This window comes from Elephas maximus, chromosome 24, assembly GCF_024166365.1.
Source record: "Elephas maximus indicus isolate mEleMax1 chromosome 24, mEleMax1 primary haplotype, whole genome shotgun sequence".
Taxonomy (NCBI): Eukaryota; Metazoa; Chordata; class Mammalia; order Proboscidea; family Elephantidae; genus Elephas; species Elephas maximus.
Genome location: NC_064842.1, coordinates 43,073,716 through 43,100,600, shown reverse-complemented (window position 1 = coordinate 43,100,600; position 26,885 = coordinate 43,073,716). Strand labels below are relative to the sequence as shown.

Here is a 26,885-nt window from a genome sequence, read left to right as displayed (position 1 = left end):
TAGAATCATATAGTATGTAGCTTTTTCGGACTGGCTTCTTTCACTTAGTAATATGCATTTAAGTTACCTCTATGTTTTTTCAGAGCTTAATAGCTCATTTCTTTTTATTGATGAATTCCATTCCATTGTATTGATGCACCACAGCTTATCCATTCACTGTTGAAGATCATCCTGGTTTCTTCCCACTTTTGGCAATTATGAATAAAGCTGCCATAAACATTTGTGTGCAGCTTTTTATCTGGACACATACTTTGAATTTTCAAGAGCTTTGTTTCGTTCTCTGACCCATTCCTCTTTTAGAGCATCCTGTTCTTATTTTCATGGATGCAATATTGTTTCAGCTATTTGAGGTTTAATTATAGTTTTTGTTTCTTGTGATGTTTTCCTTCACCAGAATTCCTTCCTTTTTGTTCTCTTCTTTTGGTTTGGCCTGTTTTATATTGGTGACTTTCCTCAAATGACTGGAGATGGTTGGTTATTTGTCTAGATGAGTGATGTGCTAAAGATTTGACGAGTGTGTGTGGGAGGGTCTTCTGACAGGTCAGCTTCACTGGATCAGGTAGCAAGCCAAATTTTTTTTTGGGGGGGGAACCTCCAAATGTCAGTAAAGATAGGTCTTTCCTCTGAGAGCATTGAATTTTTCCAGAGGTGGGTCCTTCAGTCTTCTTCCTGGAGTAGGTGGTTGTGTGTAAGCCTCACTGGGCCCCTCCATTCAGCACACAGACTTTACTTAATCCTTAGTTTTGGTCTGATGTCTCCTTTTCGTGCTCTGCTGTGCCTGATGTCTTCAAGTTCAGGATTTCCTGGGTTCAGTTCCTCCAGAGAATAAAGTTTCTCCTCAGGGAGAGGGGCGAGGCCATGGCCTGGCTCCTCTGGGTGTGAGTGGGTTCCTGGCGGAGGAGGGGTATAATGTGTAATTGTTCCTCTCAGACTTGAAATTGATTTCCCTGTTTTTAGTCCCTTGTTTGACACCCATTTCTGTGGTAGCCTGTGCCTCCAGTTTCTGAGCTTTCCTAGGCTTTTGGGGGCACTGGATTGTTTCTCCTCAGTATTCACTTCTGCAGACACTTAGTTCTCACCATTCTTGGTTCTGCTGTGTCAACTGCCATCCTCTCATCTACCTTCCATCTTCATTTATTTTGATTCAAGATTGCAAGTATTTAGTCTTTTTTTTCAAGATTCAATCTGTCATTACAATGTATCCGTAGCACCAAGCACAGTATCTGGTACATAAAAGGCATTCAAATATCTGTTTTAGGAGTTAAGGAATTTTCTTAAAATCTGCTGCAGTTTGGGATCAGCCTTTTTTCCTGACAAGTTCTTGAATGCTCACATCTGTGTAGCCCAGATGGCCATCAGGAGGCTACAATTCAGATGAGATGATGGTGGTTTCTTCTTTCAATCTGCTGGACCAGAGATGATTATCCTGTGCACTATCCATTTCCATCGTTGGATATCTTTTATTATTACCTCCAGTTCCATTCTTCTCCAAGCTCATATTTCTAGGAATAAATTACAGCCTCCACACCTAGTCATCAGATGGCTGCTCTTTGCGGTCTGCTTGTGCGTGTGACTTTTCCCAATGTGTTATTTTGCAGGGGTGATTTATAGTCAGGGTATTAGGGTTCCAGGCATTTAGGAGAAATGATATTAGGCATGAATTACAGGCAAGACGCCCAGCAGTGCACAATAGTTGTAATTTATCAGAGAACTCCTCCCTGACCCACTCTACCCCATTGGGTCCTTCTATTACGTATTCTCAAACCCTGTGCTTCCCTTGCAGCACTTATTACAATTGTCATGCACTGTTTTAGAAGTTTTTTTTAAATGACTCCCTTTTATCAGGCTCTAAGCACTACGAGGTCAAGGACCATGTCTTTCTTCTAACTCCTCAGCAACCAGCGTAGTGCTCAGAACCTAAAGGTGATGCTCAGTGACTATCTGCCAAATGAATGAGTGATGAACCTGTCAAAGTCCAGGTGACTCAGATGCACGTATGGACGACATTTATGTGCAGGAAACCAGCTTACACACAGTTCACCTTATTCTACCGCCCAAACACAAGTGCTCTGTGTCGAAATCAGAAATAGGTAAATTTTAAGAGGGCTAGTTTTTGAAACTGTGGGGAAAAGAAAAATAAATGCCTGACATGAAATTAATTTATAAATCAGTTTATTTACAGAATTTCTTCTTAAAGTACATTTCAGTTAACAAATCTATTTACATACGTATACATGGGAATTCATCCCAGTTATTTTACAGATCATACTTACAAACCACACCCTTAAGTCTTCTGTGCAAAGCTGCACTGGATGTGACTATTGGCTGAAAATGGCCTGATGACCAGGTTATTTACACATACACAGTAAACGGGTTTATTTTCATGTCTGCACAATACAGTACACACGAGGAGGCTGAGCCTCCCAGAGAATGCTTTGCAATGTGTTTTACCAAGAAGGCTTTGCAAAGTCTGGAAGGAAAAGCTATTAAACATAGGTTAATTAAAATGACAGTACCTCCTTTACATCAGTTAACATTTTTTTCTTCACATTTTTATAATACAAAGATATTTTATTGAATTGCTGCACAACCAGTTGAAGACAATTTGTAAACATGTAAATTCCTACAATTTGCATTAAACATCATTGTAGTTTCTATCATTTGCTTTTTGAATTAATGTTTTATTCACTAGTATCCTTAAGGTAGTAAAAGGAAGATGTAAGTTTGAACTCCTTGCAGAAAAGTTATGAGTCTCTAATGCTGTGCTACAGAAATTCTTTTGCGAGTACACACTTTATTCAAGTATTGCAAAAAGCTAAGGCCACTTTTTTTCAAGACAAGAAAGTGAACAAAATTGTTTTTATCAATAGGCCACAAAACTCTCATGAGCAATGAAATCTCTTTAGAAAGATAATTTCTCAGAGACCTGTAGTCACAGAAGGAATTTTCTTTTAGGTAAAAGAAAAATAACCTTCCTTATTAACGACTTTTGAGCTCTTCCCACTTTTCCCTAGAGTAAAAATTCCTGTTTAGACCTGAAGAGGGAATCTATACCCTGTTACTTATTTAACCCAGAGTTAGGGACTCTGGATAGCACAAATTATTTTGGACTCAGAAGTGAATCTGAAGCCTAGACGTTGGTTTACTACTAAATTCTGATGGTGCTATTCTAAAAGGTATTACTGCTGATGTAAAGATCTTTTACTTAGCGGAATCATGAAGAAAGAGTGAAAGAGATGGTGGGAGTGGGGAGAAGGAATAAAGATTAGAAAGAGGGAATATTTAGATTCTTGGTTAAGAGGCAGAGCTTGATTAAAAGGATTCCAATAAGGAACGAGTGGCTGGGTATCCATATTTATCCTTCCTAACTCTATCAATAAACCCATTTACGATTATATCCAGATGGTTAAAAGAAGAAGAAATCCGCTAATTATAGATTCCTTGGATATTTTTTTGCTACCGAACTATGGATAATCATTTCCAGCAAGGCATAAGACCGACCTATTCCTGCCTCTCATCTGGAACCCAGGATCCTTCAGAGAGTAAAGACAGCTGGGGCATGTTAGGGCTGCTACTGCCATATTCTTGGCAGCATTTCTTACCAGGGTACTCTAAGTCCAGATCGCTGAGCCATGGACTTACATCATTAGTTTTCCCTTTTCTAGGACTGTAATGTCATAAAGAGTAAAGACAAACTTTTATACTAAAAGTTGATTTTAGGCCCAAATAATGAGGGTGTAGGAAAAGAACCTATATTCCTATTATAATATTTTCATGTTAGTTTATAAAAAATGTACAGCAGCTGTAAAGTTTCAGTATCATAAGGACAATGTGATCCTACAAACAGCCAAAGGATGAGACAAGATGTTTTCTGTCTTCCAAACACAAACTGAAAAGGAAAGCCTCTGCTTTTTTCTTGGCCACATGAAAGTAGTATTTCCACACTACTGGTTAATAACCCGAAGAAATCCTTGCTTCTCTAGTCAATTTGCTCATTATGGCTACAGGACTACAGCTCAACATCAAAAGCCCAGAAGAAATGCTGGTAATACATCAATCTGAGCGTCCCCCTAGACCCAATCACAACATTACAGTGCTTTCCTTATTTGTCAAGAGCTACCATACCAGTTAACGTGCAAAATGCAAATATTTCAATGATATTTCAGTAAGTTTCTCATAATGATAAGATGAAACCAAGAAAAATGGAAGTGTGCATAGTGAAAAATTTGAGAGGCAAAGGCAAGTTTGGAGGAAATATGCAGAAATGAACGAACATGCACACTTAAAGATTAGACCATCTTTGGGGTTTTTCTAACATATTTTGAAGCTATAACATTCCAGGATATTTGTAAATATGAATCCAGTAGATGTCTTGTATCATGCTTCTAATCAGGACCTTCAACATTAAGGCATTTACATTCACGCCTAAGATTATCCGCATTCTTCGAGATTACTTGAAGAGGGATAGGACTGATTAAGAGAAACCAGTCAAGAAGGCAGGACACTGAGGTCCCAGGAGAGCATCGTGTGTGCTCTCATGTAGCAGCTAGAGTCTGTGTACTTTTTCAGATGTAGGTACTAGTTGTGAGAAGCAATGCTGCAGGAGAGGTGGGATGAAATTGTACAGTGTCTTTAAATCATTTTATCCCATTCCTGCTCCTGCAGGTGGTCTTGGAATAGCACATCTTCTTTTCACTCAATTAAACTGACTTCTTTGATATGTGTATGGGTTTGTTCAAACCGTAGGTTTCCTGTGCAAAGACTGTGAACCACAGAAGCTTCAAGATAGAAGTTTAAGTATTACAAGGAAGAATCTTTCACTTCTGAATAGGGACACACATTTCCAACACAATAATTTATCTTAAAATAAATTAAAAAAATGTTCCATAGCACAAAACAAGCACACAAACAACAGACGATATATTTTTGTCTTTGGTGCACACACTCATTTCCTAAATCATTCAAGTAACAGTGTCTCTGATTTCTTGGGTAAAGATGGGAGTTGAAGGTTTGAAGGCCAAAAGGAATTACTTCCACTTTTGCCATGCCTGGGTGCCTGAGATGGTCCTGAGTATCTGTGATTCTGGGAGCAGCTGGTAGAGGTTCAGAAGGAGTAAGAAAAGTGCAGGGTACAACGAGGGGTGGAGGGACCAGCACTGCATCAGTCCTTTGAGCCCAGTCTTCAGTGGGGCATTTCTTTGTTTTCATGCCCATATAAAGAAAACTAAAAATAATGCAATGGTTTAAAATTCTTTAGATGGTGCTTAGAAAGCAAGGCTACCATTTATGTCTGCTAACTTGACAGTCCATTTGGTGCTGCTAAACTGCAATAATGGAAGAAAGTGGTCTTCAAAAAGAAATGAACTTCAGAATGTGAAATAGGCACACATTATTAAACTTGCCTATTTAGAAGTGGTTGCGGGTTTAATACTGCAACGTCCATTTATGACTTTCATGGTATAGGCCAGCAATACATTTAAAAAATGATATGATGCATATATCTATATAGCTCTCTTGTCTAACTTCAGACTTGAGAAAGTGATACCCTAGTCTAAGCTAAGAGGTACGTCTGGTGTTTTCAGCCCTCATCTGAGACTTAACAGGGGTGTTAGCAAGAGGTGTAGAAGTATATTGGGTATCAACATTAGGAGTGCAACCCTGCCCACTGAAAATAACCAATTAATCCAGTGGACAGTCTCTAAAGGCAAAGGCTGTAATACCAGATATACCACAACGTTCCATGAACTCCAAACCAGCAGTCTGTAAGAACAGGTACAAGGTCCGAAAGCACTCTTGCTATGATGGAGATGGGGTGTGTATCAGGAGGCAGAAAGGCCCAGGACTCATATTAGCACTCAGTGTTCGATTTATTTGCAAGGTGTCACACAAGTAGCATTCTCCCCTGTTTTTCACTGATCTGATTCAGAACATCAATAGTGTCTCTGATCAAGGTCTCAAAGATCCCATCAGCTAGCTGCATCTTCACACACAACTCATCCTCATCGTAGTTCACCCACTGTGCCTCCTCCTCGTGGAGCTCCTGTACCTAGAATGCAGAAGAGAAAAAGTTTAGGGAGTCACCACTACACAAGAGCAAGGAAATCAATTATATTTGCTGACTTTAGAAGTGGTTGTGGGTTTAATACTGTTCAGAGACTGTAATGTCCATGGTATAGGCCAGCAATACATTTAAAAAATGATAATGATGCATCTATATAGCTCTCTTATCTGACTTCAGACTTGAGGAAGTGATACGCTAATCTAAGCTAAGAGGTAAGTCTGGTGTTTTCAGCCCTTATCTGAGACTTAATAGGAATACAGCTCAAGAAAATAAGGCAGAAGGAAAAAGGTAATGTATACAATGATATTGATATCCCTTTTAAAATTGCAAACAGTTTGAAAAAACTCAACTGCCAAATAAAAGAAAAATGGCTGGCTTCAAAACTACATTTCAATTTGACAATATTCCAGTATTCTATAGATACTAAGGATTACAACTACGTGGTCTATGCCAACATAAGGGAATATGTATAGAAATTGAGGAGAAAAGAATGTAAAATATTAGATATATGGACTTATAACAATCAAATACACATATCCAAAGATATCAAACATGAATCTAGAGTACTAGAAATAAATGAATAAAATTTAATATTCATTGGAGTATTTTTAAAATGTAATACTGCTTAAGTTTATGTTTAAAAAAAATACTGTTATACAATTCTTGTTCTTTTTGTATTTCAGGATTTTGAGATTCCTAGGTAAATGAAAACTAATAAAAAAAATCAGAGATAACTGCCAAAGATTTGTTTGTTTGCAATAAAAAAGAAAAAAAAAAACCTACCTATATAAGAAAACAAGTTAGACTCATTATATTACAATGATAGCTGAGTGGGATGGAGGTCAGGTGGAGAAAGTAGATAGTGAATCCTGATCTAGTTAGAAATTTTAACAAAGCTCACTACAGTGACAGGGTTCTCTAACCGTAAGTCTAATGTGGCAAAAAACCCAAGTACATTGTTGTACTTGCCCTAGTCACAGTGTCATCACGAAAAAGGAAGAGAGGAATGTGTACTCTGGTTCCCTGTTATGAGGAAATGAGAAGACTCTTGGGAGAAAGAGACCACATTTTACTGGAGACCGAGAGAACCAGTGTCATGGATTGAATTATGCCTCCCAAGAAATGTGTGTGTCAACTTGGCTGGGCCATGATTCCCAGTACTGTGTGTTTGCTCTCCATTTTGTAATTGTAATTTTATGTTAAAGAGGATTAGGTGGGATTGTAACACTCTTACTAAGGTCACATTCCTGATCCAAATATAAAGGGAGTTTCCCTGGGGTGTGGCTGGCACCACCTTTTATCTCTCAAGAGATGAAAAGGAAGCAAAGCAGAGTGGGGGACCTCAGGCCACCAAGAAGGCAGTGGTGGGAGCAGAACATATCCTTGGACCCTTGTGTAGAGAAGCTCCTAGTCCAGGGGAAGACTGATGAGAAGGCTGAGAGAGACAGAAAGCCTTCCCCTGGAGCTGGCGCCCTGAATTTGGACTTTTAGTCTGCTTTACTGTGAGGAAATAAATTTCTCTTTGGGGAAGGTTGCTTGATTGGCATATAAAATATTCATTACTAAATTATGCCCCATGGAACAGATGTGCCACCAAAAAGGGTTTGATAGTCAAATAAGTTTTTAAAAATTCTGTCTGGGAGATCACTATATATATATGTATTTTTTTTGGGGGGGGGGTTTGGGTTTATTCAGAGATTCAGAGAAATCCACCAGTAACTTGTTTAACTCAAGAGTTTCCATATTAATTTGACCCCAAAATTCTTTTGTGTAGGTATATGAGAAATACTTATTAACCTACCAAGAAACTGGTGTTTCCCTCTTACTGAAACAGCCTAATGTAGCACTTCTCAAACTGGTATGGAGGGATGACCACGTTCTGGGAAAGTTAGCAGGTAACTCCCCCACCTCCACCAAAAAAAAAAAAAAGATTTCCCATCCTCAATAAACTTATCTGTTCAAACAAAGCTGTACAGGTTTCCTTTTTTACAGAAAAGTTCCCTCAGCCTTTGATATTAATCTGTTCTTTGAGCAATCTCTTCCCCAATCACAAAATGTAGGAAACACTGTCTTAATGAAATCTTTTATTATACTTAAAATAGAAATATGCTCAGGACGTTATGCATTACATCTCAGTGTACCCTCAATGAGCCTCATAAGGCTTCAGCGTTGGGGAAAGCTTTGCTCCTCCTTAAGAACAAGAACTATCTCCCTCTCAGTTAGTGAGAACTAACATGTTTTCCGTCAGAAAGTTCAAAGCCCAACGCAAAACTTCAAGTATAGCAAATGATGGATATTATAGCCCACAAATCTGCCTCTTTTTTCTTCTAGTCTTCAGTCTATTCACATTTCTCCTGCTCCGGATCCTGAAAATAAACAAACAATACATATACATACACACATATACCACTACTACTACCACCCATTGCCGTCAAGTGGATTCTGACTCACAGCGACCCTACAGGTCAGAGTGGAACTGTCCCAAAGGGTTTCCAAGGAGCGGCTGGTGGATTCGAACTGCTGACCTTTTGGTTACCAGCCGTGGCTCTTAACCACTATGCCACCAGGGTTTCACACACACACACACCTACATAAATTACATCACATTAAATGGTCAGACTAACGCTAACTTCATTTTAGAAATGTGGCCAGATTTCAGCAAGCATATGTCAGGACTTTCACCATATCCTTATGAAAAAGATGGAGAAATAGCATGTTCAGTTAGGTAGATCTGTAATCGTTTGATTCAAAAGGACAGCTATCAACCTGGAAGGAAGTTTCTGTCTGAAAGACTCAGGAGCTTTTTCCTCTATGCTCCCATTCTATCTTGTTCATACCATTACAGTAATTAAATTTCCACACTGAATTATATTCTGTGTATCTGTTCTCCCACTAGACTGTGAGCTCCTGAAGGTTTCTTTACATTTACAATTCCCCAATGACCAGGACAGTACAAGTTGAGGGTCCTAAATAAATATTTGGAATATGGATATTTTTAGTGAATACTGAAAGACTGCCTTTGGCACTATTCAGCTCATCATTCTGAGCAATGACCTAGATGAAGGCAGGTGTATCAATTTTAGAGATGACATAAGCTGGGAAATACAATAACTATTTTGGAAGAGAGAATCCAGAAATGTGTTGGTAGCCTGGAACAACGGGCCAAATTTAACAAAATGAAGGAATAAAATAAGGCCCTATTCTTAAATCCAAAAAAGAAAAATAACTATAAAAGCAGAGGTTTGGTCTTGGGGTTTTTCTAAGCTCCTGTTAGTATGATATAGCTAAAACAAAACAAATGTGGTCATAAACTGCATTGATCAAAGTCTAGTATCTAGAAAAAGGGAATAAAAAAAAAAGGGAATAGGTTGTATGAATGTACTAAACAACACATGAAATATCATCTGATCAATTCTGAGCATTGCATTTAAAGGAGGATACTGACAAACAGCTAAAACTGATGACGCTGAGGGACTCAAAACCACATCAGACGACAGGAGAGACTACCAGTGTTTAACAGCGAGAATAAAAGATTCAGGTGGAACATGTAGGCTGTAGAAAGAGTTGAAATTTGTTATGCAAAATCCCAAAGCTGTAGAAGCAACTCATAATTATGTGAAAACCAATTTAGGCTCTATATGAGAAAGAACTTACCAACATTAAGTAGTAACTCAGGAGCTAGTGAGTACCTTTATCAGATCATAGGTTGTAAAGGAGATACAATCACTAGCTAGGTAGTTTCAAGACAGGATTTGTCATTTTAAGCACAATTCTGCCTACAGCAGCAAAGGCTTCCCAAGGCTACTGTACATAAAAGATATGCAAAAGTTGGTCTAATTACTTGTCACTCCACATCATATATATTTGGAGACTGCATGGCTAAAAACAGCTCACATTCTTAGCTAATCTAAGCTGTAAATTAATTGAAGGGATAAAGAGATGGCAAATCTGAACTGAAATCAGAGCTGAAAGATTTCTCTTCTGGCTAACCAACATGAACCAGTCACTGTCGAGTCGATTCCAACTCAGGGCGACCCCATGTGTGCCATAACAGAACTGTGCTCCACAGAGTTTTCAGTGGTGACATAGATCACCAGGCCTTTCTTCCAAGGTGCCTCTGGGAGGACTTGAATCTCCAACCTCCAACCTTTCAGTTAGCAGCCAAGTGCGTTACCTGTTTTCATCACCCAGGGAATCCTTCACCCAGGGAATCCTTCTAGCTAACAGGAGGCCTTTATGCCTAAAAAACATTCTTTGTATTTTACTCACCTCAGTAATGCCTACAAACACATGAACAGTTAGACTGATTTTGGACTTTCCCAGACCAAGCAACATTCTTAATTTGAAAGAAGCAACTGTTTATTACTAAATGTTTAGTAGAACTGTTTATCATGTTACAAGTGTTTTTAAAGAGCAATTAATACTCAGTTTGAAGCCAAACCTGTCAGGGATATTAGTCTCGCAGGCCTCTCCCCCGCATAATCACATTTTCCCTTCTGACTCTTTCCCATAAACATACAAACAGGGTATTTCTTTCAAGCGAAAAAAAAAAAAAAAAAAAAAACCCTCTCTTGTCATCATTTTTTTCTCCATTTTTCTTTACAATAGAACTCTTTCAAAGTGTCCATTTTTGCTTTCCCTAATCTGTCTCTCATTCTCTCTTTGAACTCATTCCAATCAGGCTTTTACTTCATTCGTGACATAAACACTATCTGTATTAATGTTAAGATTAATAATGATCTCCCCACTGCTAAATCCACCGGTAAATTCTCAGTTCTTATTTTACTCCATTTATTAGACACAACTAATCACTCCCTTATCTTTGAAACACTTTCACCTGGATTCCAGGAAGTCACACTGCCTGCCTTTCCCTTACCTCACTGGCTGCTCCTTTTCAGTCTCCTTTGTTGGTTTGCCCTCACCTTCTTAACTCTCTAGACATTGGAATGCCCCAGAACCAGTCCTTGGACCTCGTCTTTCTTCATCCATATTCTCTTCCTTGGTCTGTAGGCTTTGAATACCATCTATATGCTGACCACGCTTAAATCCTTATTTCCAGCCTAGGGCTTTTGCTTCAATTCTAGACTCATGTCATGGATTGAATGTGAATTATCCCCCTCCCCCTGCAAAGCTTGTATCAATTGGGCTGGGTGGGGCATGATTCCCTGTACTGTGTGATTTTCCTATTATGCTGTAAATCCTGCCTCTACGATGTTAATAAGGGAGGATGGGCGGCAGTTGAGTTAGTGAGGCAAGACTCAGTCTCTAAGGATGGATTGTGGTTTGAGGCAATTTCTTGAGATATAAAAGAAAGAAGCGAGCAGAGAGACAGGGGTACCTCATACCACCAAGAAAGCAGCGCCAAGAGCTGAGAGCATCCTTTGGACCCAGGGGTCCCTGTGCCTGAGAAGTTCCTCCACCAGGGGAAGACTGAGGACAAGGACCTTCCTTCTGAGCCGACAGAGACAGAAAGCCTTCCCCTGGAGCCGGTGTCCTGAATTTGGACTTTTAGCCTACTTTTTTTTATTATGAAGAAATAAGTTTCTCTTTGTTAAGGCCATCAACTTGTATTTCTGTTACAGCAGCACTAGATGACTAAGACAACTCATATATCCAATTGCCTGCTCAATATCACCACCTGGATGTCAATCGGACATCTCAAATTTAACATGACCAAAAATGGAACTCCTAATTAATGTTCCTTCCAAACTGCTTCTCCCATTTTACCCCAAATCAGTAAATGGCAATTCCATCCTTCCAGTTGCTCAAGCCAATACAATGCAGTTATCTCCTCAATACCTCTCTTTGTCTTATGCTCCATATTCAATTTATCAGTAGATTTTGTTGGTTTATTTTGAAAATACATACAGAATTCGACTACTTCTCGCCATCTCCAATACCTCCAAACTGGTCCACCCAAGTTAATCACTTGCCTGGATTATTTGAATATCCTACTGGTCTCCCTGCTTCCACTTTGCCACCCTTCAGTCTATTCTCAATACAGCAGCCACAGAGTGATCCTGTTAAAATTTAGGTCAGTTCCTGATAAAAACTCTCAATCAAATAGGTATAAAAGGGAAATTTCCCAACGTAATAAATGGCATCTATACAAAACCAACAACCAACATCATTCTTAACAGAGAGGGGCTGAAAACATTCCCCTTAAGAAGAGGAGTAAGACAAGTATGCCCTTTATCACCACTCCTATTTAACACTGTGCTAGAAGTCCTAGCTAGAGCAATAAAGCAAGAAAAAGAAATAAAGGGCATCCAAATGAAGTTAAACTGTCCCTATTTGCATGTGATATGATACTATACAAAGAAAACCCAAAAGACTCCACAGGAAAACTGCTGGAACTAACAGAAAGATTCAGCAGAGTAGCAGGTACAAGATAAACATACAAAAATCAGTTGGATTCCTATACACCAATAAAGAGAACAATGAAAAGGAAATCATGGAAACAATACCATTTATAATAGCCCCTAAAAAAATAAAATACTTAGAAATAAATCTAACCAGGGATATAAAGGACCTATACAAAGAAAACTATGCACACTACTGCAAGAAACCAAAAGAGATCTACATAAATGGAAAAACATACCATGCTCATGTGTAGGTAGAGTCAACATTCTGAAAATGACAATTCTATCCAAACGATTTACAAATACAAAGCAATCCCAATCCAAATACCAACAATATTCTTTAAAGAGATGGAAAAACTTATCATTAACTTTATGTGGAAAGGGAAGAAGCCCCATATGAATAAAACACTACTGAAGAAGAACAACAAAGCAGGAGGACTCACAATGCCTGACCTCAGAACCTACTATACAACTACGGTAGTCAAAACAGCCTGGTACTGGTACAACGACAGATACATTGACCAATGGAACAGAATTGAGAACCCAGATGTAAATCCATTCACCTATGGTCACCTGATCTTCATTAAGGGCCCAAAGTCCATCAAATGGGGGAAAAGACAGTCTTTTTAACCAATGGTGCTGGCAAAACTGGATATCCATCTGCAAAAAAATGAAACAGGACCCATACCTCACACCATATACAAAAACTAAATCAAAATGGATCAAAGACCTAAATATAAAGCCAAAAACTACAAAGTTCATAGAAGGAAAAAAAATAGGATCAACACTAGAAGCCCTAATACACGGCATTAACAGGATACAAACCACAACCAACAACATACAAACTCCAAAAGATAAGCTAGATAATTGGGATCTTCTAAAAATGAAACACCTATGCTCATCAAAAGACTTCACCAAAAGAGTAAAAAGAGAACCTACAGACCGGGAAAACACTTTTGGCTATTACGAATCAGACAAAGGTCTAAAGGAAATAACAAATGTTGGAGATGATGCAAGGAGATCGGAACTCTTATGCACTGCTGGTGGGAATGCAAAGTGATACAACCATTTTGAATAATGATATGGCGCTTCCTTAGAAAGCTAGAAACAGAAATACCATATAACCCAGCAATCCAACTCCTTGGACTATATTCTAGAGAAATAAGAGTTGTCAGATGAATAAACATATACACACCCATGTTCACTGCAGCACTGTCTACAATAGCAAAAAGATGGAAACAACCTAGATGCTCATCAACAGATGAATAAACAAACTAATGGTACATACACATGATGGAGTATTATACAATGATAAGGAACAACAATGAATCTGTGATGAATCTTACAACATGGATGAATCTGGAGGACATTATGCTGAGTGAAATAAGTCAATCACAAAAGGACAAATATTGTATGACACCGCTACTGTAAAAACTCATGAAAAGGTTTATACACAAAAAGAAACAATCTTTGATTGTTACGAGGGAGGAGGGGGTAGGGATGGAAAAACACTTAAATAGACAATAGATAAGTGGTAACTTTGGTGGAGGGTAAGACAGTACACAACACTGGGGAAGCCAGCACAACTTGTACAAGGCAAGGTCATGGAAGCTCCATAGATACATCCAAACTCCCTGGGGGACTGAATTGCTAGGCTGAGGGCTGTGGGGACCATGGTCTTGGGGAACATCTAGCTCAATTGGCATAACATAGTTTATAAAGAAAATGCTCTACATTCCACTTTGGTGAGTAGCGTCTGGGGTCTTAAAAGCCTGATACTCTACTGGTCTCACCCCTTCGGGAGCAAGGAATGAAGAAAACTAAAGATACATGGGAAAGGTTAGTCCAAAGGACTAGTGGACCACATGTACCACAGCCTCCACCAGATTGAGTCCAGCACAACTAGACAGTTCCCAGCTACCACCACTGACGGCTCTGACAGAGATCACAATAGAGGGTCCCAAATAGAGCTGAAGAAAAATATAGAACAAAATTCTGACTCAAAAAGAAAGACCAGACTTGCTGGCCTAACAGAGACTGGAGAAACCCAAGAATATGGCCCCAGATACCCTTTCAGCTCAGTAATGAAGTCACTCCTGAGGTTCAGCCTTCAGCCAAAGACTGGACAGGCCCATAAAACAAAGTGAGACTGAAGGAGCACACCAGCCCAGGGGCAAGGACTAGAAGGCAGGAGGGAACAGGAAAGCTGGTAATAGGGAACCCAGGGTTGGGAATGGAGAATGTTGACATGTCGTGGGGTTGTTAACAAATGTCAAAACAATATGCATACTAACTGTCTAATGGGAAACTAGTTTGTTCTGTAAACCTTCACCTAAAGTACAATTAAAAAAAAATTTTAGATCAGATCATGTCACTCTTCTGCTCAAATCCTTGAATGTCTTCCCACCTCACTCAGAATAAAAGCTAAAGTTCTCACAAGGGCCAAAAAGACCCTACATGATCTGATCTCCACATTACCTGTGGGATGTCATCTCCTATTACTTGAAAAACTGAAGCCTCGATCTGGCCTGAATTGGAGCTCTCACAGGGTGCAAGAAAGGGAGTTGAGGAGAGACTCCAGGCTGTGGCCAGCTGAAAATTTCTGGCAGGAATTAGCAAGTACTTTCAAAAGCACTGTGTATACGGGGAGATTGAGAAAGCTAACACATTGTAACATTCTAATGTCTGGGCTTCAACAAAAAATCACAATGCACACAACAGAACTGGAAATGATGGCCCATTCAAAGGACAAGATAATGGATAAAACAGAAAACATGCTCAAAGAACTAAAGGAAAACACAGACAAGGGACTAAAGAAAATCAGGAAAACGATACTTGAACAAAACAAAAATATCAATAATGAGATAAATACTATAAAATGGAACCAAACAGAATTACTGGAGATGAAAAGTTCAATAGAGGAACTCAACAGCAGATTTGAGCCGGCAAAATAAAGAACTGGTGGCCTAGAGGATAAGGCAATCAAAATTATTGAGTCTGAAGAACAAAAAGAGAAAGGCTCAAGAAAGCTGAGCAAAGCCTAATGGAATTATGGAACACCATCAAGTGAACCAACATATGCATCCTGGGAATCTCAAAAAAAGGAGAGACAAAAAGGAATAGAAAGACTGTTTGAAGAAATAATCACAGAAAAAGTTCCAGATTTGCATCTACAAATCCAAGAAGCTTAATGAATTCCAAGTAAAATAATCCCAGAAAGATCCACATCAAGACACATTATAATCAAACTCTTGAAAACCAAAGATAAAGAGAGAAGCCTGAAAGCTTCAAGAGAGAAGCGAATTGTCACATATAAGAGATACACAACAAGACTGAGTACAGATTTCTTCTCAGAAACCCTGAAGGCCAGGAGGCAGTGGAATGACATATTTAAAGTGCTGTAAGAAAAGAACTGTCAACCAAGAATTCTGTATCTGGCAAAACTGCCCTTTAAGAATGAGGGAGAAATTCAGAAATTCCCAGATAAATATAAGCTGAGAGAGCGTGTGATTACCAGACATGTCTTATAAGAATTGTTAAAAAGCCTTCTTCAGACAGAACTGAAAAGATATTTGACAATAACTCAAAGCTGTATGTGGAAAAGAAAGATTTCTGATAAAGGTTATCTCATGGGCAAGTATGTGTGAGTTTTATGGTATTTTTGGCTTCTACCTTTAATAGTTATGTCCTGGATGATTCCAAAAGACAAATACATAAAATATAACTATACCTTTATCCTATTGGACACATAATATACAAAGACATAATTTATGATAACTACATATAGGGAGAGGAGCAGTATAGGAATAGAGCTTTTGTATGTTACTGAGATAAGTAGGTTTAAACTAGGTTGTTATAAATTTACATGTTAAATGTAATCTTCAGGGTAAGCACAAAGAAAATATCTTTAAAATATACATAACAATAAAGAAGTCAATCGAAATGGTTCACTACAAAAAATGAACTAAAAACAAATTATGGCAGTATTGAGGAAAATAGTGTGACACACAAAAAACAAATAGCTAAATGTCAGAAGTATGTCCTGCCTTATCGGTAATTACCTCAAATGTAAATAGATTACACTCCAGCCAAAAGGCAAAAACTGGTACAATGATTTACGAAACACAATCCATCTGTATGCTGTCTAAAAGAGACATACCTTTGATCCAAAGAAAAATAAGCTGAAAGTGAAAAGATGGAAAAAAATTCCATGTAAATAGTAATCAAAAAAAGCTGGAGTGGCTATACTGATATCAGACAAAATAGCCTTTAAGTTAAAATCTATTACAAGAGATAATGAAGTAAATTATATATTGATAAAGGGTCAATTCATCAAAAGATATAACAATTATAGATACTTATGCACCTAACATCAGAGCCCCAAAATATATGAAGCAAACATTGACAGAATTGAAGTGAGAAATAGACAGTTCTCCAATAATAGTAGGAGACTTTAATACACTACTTTCAATAATGGATAGGTCATATAAAAAAAAATTAAATAAGGAAACAGAGGATCTGAACAACACTATAAACCTGAGAGACATACAGAAGACACTCCACCCAACAATGATATAATACATACTCTTTTCCAGTGTACATGGATCATTCTCCAGGACAGACCATATCATAGGTCACAAAACAAGTCTCAATAAACTTAAAAAGACTGAAATCATGCAAATTATCTTGTCTGGCCACAACGGAATAAAACAATTAGTAACAGAAGGACAACTGGCAAATAAATATGTGGAAATTAAATAACACACTATTAAACAAACAGTGGGTCAAGAAAGAACTTTAGGGAGAAATCAGAAAATACAGTTGAATGAAAATGAAAGCACAGCATACCAAATCTTAAGAGAAGCAGCAAAGGCAGTGTTCAGGGGAAAATTTGCAGTGGTAAATGTCTACATTAAAAAAGGATGATTTCAAATCAATAACTGAACTTTATAACTTGAAGAACTAGAAAAAAAAGAGCAAACTAAGCCGAAAGTTACCAGAAGCAATGAAATAAAAAAATATCAGAACAGAGATAAAAAGAAGAGAATAGAAAAATAGAATCAATAAAACTAGAAGTTGATTTTTTCAAAAGATCAATAAAATTGACAAACCTTTAGCTAGGCTGACAAAGAAAAAGAGAAAGGATGTAAATATCTAAAATCAGAAATGGAAGTGAGGACTGGCTCTACAGGAATAAAAAGGATCATAAGAAAATAGTATGAACAATTAATGGTATACCAACAAATTAGATAACTTTGATGAAATGGACAAACTCCTTGAAACATATAAACTGCCTACACTGAGTCAAGAAGAAATAGAAGATCTCAACAGTCCCATAACAAGTGAAGAGACTGTGTGACTAACAAAAAAATTTCCCAGCACCCCCCTCCAAAAAAAAAAATCTTGGACCAGGTAGTCTCACTGAGAATTTTACCAAACATTTACAGAAGTGGTACCAAACCTTCTTAAACTCTTAAAAAAAAAAGAGGAGGGAACACTTTCTAACCCATTCTATGAGGATAACATGATCCTGAAACCAAAGTTAGGCAAAGACATCACAAGAAAACTACAGACCAATATCCATTATGAATACAGATGCAAAAATTCTCAACAAAATACTAGCAAACTGAATTCAATAGCATATTAAAAGGATTACATACTATGATCAAGTAGGATTTATTTTAGGAATGCTAGAATGGTTCCGGCAAATCTGCTGCAAAAGACCTCTTTAAAGTGTTGAAAAGCAAAGATGTCACCTTGAAGACTAAGGTGCGCCTGACCCAAGCCATGGCGTTTTCGATCGCCTCATATGGATGCGAAAGTTGGATGATGAATAAGGAAGACCAAGAAGAACTGACACCTTTGAAGTGTGATACTGGTGAAGAATACTGAATATACCATGGGCTGCCAAAAGAATGAACAAATCTGTCTTGGAAGAAGTAAAACCAGAAGACTCCTTAGAAGCAAGGATGGCGAGAATATGTCTCACATACTTTGGCCATGTTATCAGGAGGGATCAGGCCCTAGAGAAGGACATCATGCTTGGGAAAGAGAGGGTCAGTGACAAAGAGGAAGACCCTCAATGAGACGGACTGTCACAGTGGCTGCAACAATGGGCTCAAGCATAACGACAACTGTGAGGATGGCGCAAGACCGTGTAGTGTTGTACACAGGGTCGCTATGAGCTGGAGCTAACAACAGAACAATGTAATATATCACATTAATAGAACAAAACTTGAAAAGAGCCACATGATAATCTCAATAGACACAGAAAAGGCATTTGAAAAATCTAACACCCAAGATAAAAACACTCAAGAAGCTATAAATATGAGGGAAACTCCTCAATATGATAAACGGCATTTGTAAAAAACCCACAGCTAGCATTATACTCAAAAAAGGACAGAGAGCTTCTCTCTTAAGATCAGGAACAAGAATACTCGCTCTCACCACTGCTATTCAGTATGGTACTGGAAGTCCCAGCCAAAGCAATTAGGTGAGGGAAAGAAATAAAAGGTATCCAAAAAGGAAAGAAAGAAGTGAAACTATCCTTTTTTTGCAGACAACATGATATTATATATATAAAAAAACCCCAAAGAATCCACACGAATGCAATTACAGCTAATAAATGAATTTAGCAAACTGGCAGGGTACAAAGTCAACACAGAAAAATCAGTTGGGTTTCCTGACATCAGCAATGAGCTATCTGAAAAGAAAACTAAGGAAACAATTCCATTCACAATAGCATATAAAAGAATAAAATACCTAGAAATAAATTTAACCAGTAAGGTGAAAGACTTGTACACTGAAAACTATAAAACATCACTGAAAAAAATTAAAGACCTAAATATATGGAAAGACAGTTCAGGTCTGAAAATAGCTCCAAATTGCTACCCTCCCCGTGATCCTCCATGTTCATGGACTTGAAGATTTAATATGTTGTCAGTATTACCCAAACAAATCTAAAGTTTCAACGCAATCTCTATCAAAATTCCAACAGCCTTCTTTGCAGAAATGGAATAGCCGATTCTCAAATTTACATGGAACTGTAAGGTGCCCTGAATAGCCAAAGCAATCTTGAAAAACGAAGTAGGAGGATTCATACTTCCTGATTACAAAACATATCATAAAGCTACAGTAATAAAAATAGACTGGTACTGGTATAACGGTAGACATACAGACCAACAGAATAGAACTGACAGTTCAGAAATAAACTCGTACATCTGTGGTCAAGACATTTTTGACAAAGGTGCTACATCCACTAAGTGGGGGAAAGAATAGTCTCTTCAATAAACAGTACTGTAAAACTGGATCTCCACCTGGAAAAGGATGAGGTTGGACCCATACCTCATATCATATACAAAAATTAACTCAAAATGAGTCAACAACCCAAACGTATGAACTACAACATAAAACCCATGGAACAAAACATAGGAATAATGCTTTGGGATCTAGTTTTCAACAGTGGATTCTTTGATATGGCCAAAAGCATGAACAACAACAAAAAAATGAATTGAACTTCACTAAAATAAAAAATTTTTGTGCATCAGTTTACCAACAAAGTGAAGGGATAACCCACAGGGTGGGAGAAAGTATCTGGGAACTATGTATTTGATAAGGGTTTAATATCCAGAATATTTAAAGACTCCTACAACCCAAGAACAAAACAATAACCTAATCAAAAAATGGAGAAAAGACTTGAATAAACTTTTCACAAGGAAGATATACACATGGTCAACCACACATGAAAAGATGCTTAATGTTATTAGTCATTAGGGAAATGAAAATCAAAACCACAATGAGATATCTCATGCCCACTAGGGTGGCTAGTATTAGGAAAATGGAAAACAAGTGTTTGTGAGGATGTGGAGAAGTTAAGACTCTCATCCACTGTTGGCGGGGATTATAAAACGGGGTAGCTGCTATGGAAACCACTCTGGTGGTTCCTCAAAAAGTTAAATATAGAATTACCATACCAAAAACCCAGTGCTGTCAAGCTGATTCCGACTCATTGCGACCCTATAGGACAGAGTAGAACTGCCCCATAGAGTTTCCAAGGAGCACCTGGTGGATTCAAACTGCCGACCCTTTGGTTAGCAGCCGTAGCACTTAACCACTACGCCACCAGGGTTTCCAGAATTAGCATATGACCCAGCAATTCCACTCTTAGGTATATACCCAAAAGACTTAACACAAACTGATACTTGTACACTGATGCCCACTGTAGCAATATTCACAAAAGCCAAGGGATGGAAACAACATAAACATCCTTCAATAGATGAATGGATAAACAAAACGTAGTATATGCATAGAATGGAATATCGGTCAGCCATACAGAGAAATGAAGTTCTAATACATGCTACAACATGGATCAACACTGAAAACATTATGCTGAGTGAAATAAATCAGACACAAAGGGCAAATATTGTATAATCCCATTTATATGAAACATCTAGAATAGGAATATGTATAGAGCCCAAAGTTTCTAGTGACTACCAGGGGCAGGAGGAAGGGGAAAAGGGAATTACTGTTTAAAGGATACTGAGTTTCTGTTGATGTTGTTAGGTGCCATCAGGTTGATTTTGACTCACAACGATCACATATGACAGGGTAGAACTGCCCGATAGGGTTTTCTAGGCTGCAAACTTTATGGAAGCAGATCATCAGGTCTTTGTCCCACAGAGCTGCTGGGTGGGTCTGAACCTCCAACTGTACGGTTAGTAACTGAGCGCTAAACCATTGTGCCCCCAGGGCTCCTGAGTTTCTGCTAAGGCTGATGAAAAAATTGGGAAACAGATAATGGTGATGACTGCACAACGTGATGAATGTAATTAATGTCACTGAATAATTGTACACATAAAAAAACACCGAGTGACATATGTTTTCTTACATATATTTTTACCACAATAGAAAAAAGATGGAATTCTTACTTTATCATCTTAAAAAACAAAATCTTCATAGTTCTGTATTATAGCATCAAGTCAAACTGCTGACCCAAGTTCTAAATTAACATAATTTGGATTCTGGTTATTTGCAGAGAAGGTGGGCAGGGATCAAGTAAGACACATTATTGTAAATCAATGAAATTATTATATTAGTAATACATAATTTTTTTGAGACCTTCTTATATGCCACTTAATACCTATTATATTTCATTATCACAACAACTCTATGAGGTTGACATTTTACAGATGGGGGAACTGAGACACAGAGAGGTAAGGTAACTTACCCAAAGTCACTTTGTTAATAAGTAGTAGAGACAAGATTGGAACCGTACAGGCAGTCTAATTTCAGAGATCTTGCTTTCAACTGCCATGCCATCCTCTCCAATTTTAGTGGCACTATCACAGTTCACCAGGAGCCGTGATGGTGCAGTGGTTAAAACAATCGGCTGCTAACTGAAAGGTCAGCAGTTCAAAACCACCAGGGACTCCAGGGGAGAAAGATGTGGCAGTCTGCATCTCTAGAGATTTACAGCCTTGGAAACCCCACGGGGTCATTATGAGTTGGAATTGACTCAATAGCAGTGGGTTTTGGGGTTATCACAATTTATAGCATTTTGGGGTTCATGGCAACTAAAAATATTAAATGAGGCTCAGGAAGTTTCAGGATCCTTTAAAATAAGAGCTCCTAAGCAAAACTGCCAACAGTCAAAACTCTAGAAATAAAAAACCTAAGAATATCTAGAAATTAAAAAAATATATATATATATATGTATATATAAGATGGCTTCATTTCATCTACAATACTGGCTGACCAAAATATCAACTACTGTCTTCTCTTGCTCTTTTGAACTGTAATATCCAAATATTCTATTTTGAAAAACTCTTGAGTGCATTTAAAAAAAAAATCCTGTTTAAGAAAATTAGCTGGCAAAGCTGTCAATTCCAGCAAAATGGTAGAGTAAGATAATACAAAAAAGTTCTCACATAAATACACAGATATGTTGGATAAAACACAAAAAATATTTATAATGCATGAAGTTATGTACACCCAGGCCTCTCTGCAGAAAGTAGGAAAATATTTTATGACCAGAAAAGGGGATATTCATACAAACACTATATATATACATATATTTTTTTTTTAAACTAGGGTAGCAAATATATTGGTTTTCATGTATTTACCAGTTTTACTGTTAACATCTGAAACAGTTCATTTTCATTTGCTTGTTTGCGGGGCAAACTTTTTGAAGTACTAATTTATATATATGTGTGTATATATATATATATGTTTTATAGCGCAAATTAGTTTCTCCTTAAAAGATTTTATACACAAATTATTTTCTGACACTGGTTTCACATAATATATATTTTGCTATTGTTTTCCAATTGCTAAATCCCTTCAATTCTTATGCACAAACATCACTCTCATCCAATCTATAATCATCTTATACTTACAAAAGAAACATTTTGTTTGTTGAATATTTGAGAATTTTTTGATAACTGCTGGAGAGATATCTCTGACCTATTTGGCACTGCTGGATGCCTCCAGTCAGGGGACAATACCTTATTGTTTGGCACATTTAATTAAGAATTACAGATCAATTTGCTTATTGTTTGATTCTTAGATATATTACTTCTTATGTATGATTAATAGTTCAGGTCTGAAGATGGATCCAAATTGTTACCTTCCCCCTCCAATATATTTACTCCAACCACTATTAAGATGACATTTTTATAAGCATGTGAAGTGAAAGCTGTCTGTGTACTAGCTATAGGCCTTATGTATTAAACCTTTGCTTTCCATGTCATTTTTAACTGGTATACTACTTATGTTAGTTTCCTCATTTATTCTGACATGTGCTCAACATAAATTTATCTAAGAAATGTTGATACACCTAAGCTGCCATCTTTCACCTAAAATGCCTGTCTAGCTGGGCTTTCTTCCTCCACACTCTTGTTCCTTTTGAAGCATTCTTCCAGTGATTTTTTTAAAACTGCAGATCTGATCTAGGAGGAATTTCTTTTGCTTAAAATGTCTTGCTTTAAAGATAAAATTCGAAATCTTTAACATGGCTTTAAAAGTACTGCAGGATACAGACTCTGTCTCTCTAGCTGTATCTTATGCCACCTGCTTCCTTCCTTTCCAGCCACACTGACATTTCAGCTCAAACCCATGATCCTTCCCGTTTCAGGGTCTTTGCACATGTGGTTTGCTCTCTCTGAATTGTCTTCTGCCTGTGATACAGCTGAGTTAAAACTTACTCATCTTTAAGATGTGAGCTCAAATGTTATTTCTTTGGGGAACCCTGTCCTGACCCCTCTCGTTAGATCAGTTTCCTCTGCTTTATGTTTTTACAGCAGCTCCCTATTCTTCTACTTTTATCATTTATTACATTTGTGTAAACTATGTATTAATAGCTTGCTTCTGCCACCAAACTGTAAACCCATGAAGGCAGGGTGTATGTTTTCTTACCATTGTAACATCGGCCCTTAATTAACACAATTTCTGACTTGATGTGTGCACAGAGATCATTTATAGGGGATATGATCAATTTAAGTCATAGGGTAGATGAATCTCTTTTGACATGCTTTTTTCTTTAACTCCTAAGAAGTGGAGGAAGTAACATCTTGGAAATTAATAATTCAAACTTTTAAACACTATAGAAATATGAGAACAATTTTACCTTCTTGAAAGGCAAAGATCTATGGCTCTTATTTTCTGGAAAAGACACGTAATGTCTTGGAACCTAAACTTTATCATTTGTAAAACAGAGAATAACATCAGTCCCTCCTACCTCATATAAGGCATGAGAAAGAAAGGGAAACTTAAAACGTTAGACAAATGTTATTTAGTATAATTACTACTGTGTGAATGAAGCACTAGAGAGGTACATACATGGGGAAAACTGATATATTTAAGCACTGAATTTTTTTTTCATGATATGAATATTAATATAGATAAGACAGAAAGTCCAGAATGAAAATTTTAGGGGTAAACCCAAATCAAGTAACATCTGAGTTTCCTAAGGTTTGTTACTACTTACCATTCTTTTTAGGGAAGAAAGGATGAAAGACCATTTTAAAAAGTGCTAAACACTTTTCAAACGTTAGAGAAATATATTACAGAATAAATAAAGCTTATCTAGCTAAACTTCTAGATAATAATAATAGTAATAATGAAGAGATGCTAACAGTAACATTTACTGAGTTATGTGCAAGTGGGCCTGTTCTAAGCGCTTTTACACATATATAAATACTTACCTGACCCTCTTAATAATTTTATCGAGTAGGTATTATTATTACCATCTTCATTTTGCGCATTGGGAAATGATGCACAAAGAGCTTAGGTAACCTGCCCAAGAGTACATACCAAGTAAGTGGCAGAATGGGGATTTAAACCCAGGCAGTCTGAATCCAGAGTCCACATTGAAATCCACTGATCTCTTTTCAATTCAGTTCTTTAAACTTTGTTTCCACTCTAAATTTTATTTATTTATTCAATCATTATTTCTCAAGTTACCCACACCCACAAAACACTGCTGACCAACTTAAATATTCATCTACTCAGTACAAAAGAAAGCAATTTCCAAAACAGAAAGGGTAGAAATGCAGCAAATGAAGGCTTTAAGACTTCAGATAAATTATATTCCTTCCCTTTTGGAATCTAAGTACAATTCTGAATTTAGAAGATATGGTCAAAATAAAAATAGTCTGGTTGTATATACTGACCAGGATATGATCTACTCGGTCTCTTTTCTTTCTTCCAAATTTCATCATTTTCTGCCAGTCTGTTTTGTGGTTTGATTCCTTTTTAAGACTGAACAATTTGAGTACTTCAGTTGCTATGAAGTTCTATGAAAATAAGAGGAATGAATGAAACACAAAGTTCTCAGGATTTAAGTGTTCACAACACAGTACATAGATTACAATGCTAGACTACAATACTTATAATAAAAGATCATACAATTTTCTTTCATTTATATTTCCACTTAGCAATCTGAAAAGAAAAAAAGCATTCCAAATGCTCAGACTTTATTCACTCAGAGAATTTTTTGTTTCTATACAACATACAAATGTAAAACCCACTGGTGAATCTGCAAGAGAAAATCGCTTTAGAGTTCCCTTTACTTAAGAACCATAGTTATCTAACTTCGAGCAGACAAAACAACTAAAGAACGTAAAACATCTCAAAATCTGACAAACTGAAAAGAAATGTTTGGGAGCAACGCCATGTGAGAAAAGTACAAGACTTTAGCTGGGATGGTTTATTTTAAAGCACAAAGATTTCAATACATTAAAGGAAAAATATTAACCAACACTTCAGTATGAGAAGCTTGAGAATTTTACAGCTAACAGTATTTGAATAATCACCCTTAAAAAAAAACTACAAAATGCTATTTCAATGTTAAAGTTAGTAGGCAAGTCTATTGTGTGTTATATTGGTGCATGTACTTTGATGATTGCTGGAATATATTGTATATTTTGTTTTACTTCAAATTTATTTGTTATTAATAATTTATTTTATTACTTTTTATGGCTGTTCTGTCAAAAAAAACAATGTTCTTAATGGGGGAAGGGGCACATTCAGAATCATCTGGGAAGATTTTCAAACTACTCATGTGTCCCAAACTCCACCACTCCACTGCTACATGCACACACATACCCGCCTCCACACACACTCACATACAGGCATTCAAGGATTTATTAACTGTGGAAGGCTGGAAGGAATGGAGCACACGAGTATGTCTGAAAAACTCCCCAGTTCTCATACTCTATTCCTCAAAGTTGAAAGTCATTAGTGATTTTTTTTGGTAATGAATCAAATTTATCTGTGAAACCTTTTTTTTTGCTACTTAATTGAAGCCAGGGGTTAGTCAGCTTCTTCTGTAAAGGGCCAGACAGAAAATATCTTGGGCTTGGTGGGCCATATGGTCTCTGTTGCAACTACTCAACTCTGGTGATGTAGCAGGAAAGCAGCCAGAGGCAGTATGTAAACAATAGACATGGCTGTGGTTCAATAAACCTTTATTTGTAACAGTAGGTGGTGGGCTGGATTTGGTCCGCAGGCTGTAGCTTGCCAACTCTGGATCTAAGTAGGTATTACATCTCATAAATATATGTTGGTGCTCTGTCAGTATGAAATGCTTTTTGAAGCCTACTGTGATCAAATAAGTTTGAGAACCTAACTCTAAAGCCTTGCTACTCAGAGTGGTCCTAGGACCCAGCAGCACTAGCACCACTTGGGAGCTTGTCAGAAATGCAGACTTTCAGGCTACATCTTATACCTAGTGAATAAAAATCTGCATTTTAGCAAGATCCCAGAGGATCTATACACACATCTGGGGTGCTGTTTTAGATGTACCATTCCGGAAATATAACTTTTGCTGAATTAAGAAAACATTTGAGTAGGCAGTGAATACATTTTCACCAATGTTTTTTAAAGTTGGTTTTTTGGGAGCCCTTGTAGCTTCTGGGCACCTAATCTTTTCAGGGGTTTCTTAGAAAACAAAATAAACATGTTTC

At 37.4% G+C, this 26,885-nt stretch overlaps 1 protein-coding gene across 2 annotated transcripts in view; it reads right to left on the bottom strand.

Moving 5' to 3' along the window:
- Positions 1 to 2,173: 2,173 nt before the first annotated feature.
- The window catches only part of CEP350 (centrosomal protein 350), a 195,098-nt gene continuing 170,386 nt past the window's right edge, over positions 2,174 to 26,885 (bottom strand). For both annotated transcript variants that reach the window (XM_049868382.1, XM_049868383.1), the window contains exons 37-38: positions 25,092 to 25,214; positions 2,174 to 6,046 (exon numbers count right to left, since the gene is read on the bottom strand). In XM_049868382.1, the coding sequence (XP_049724339.1) occupies positions 5,882 to 6,046; positions 25,092 to 25,214 (288 nt within the window). In that variant the 3' untranslated portion in view covers positions 2,174 to 5,881. The remainder of the gene's footprint in view (positions 6,047 to 25,091; positions 25,215 to 26,885) is intronic.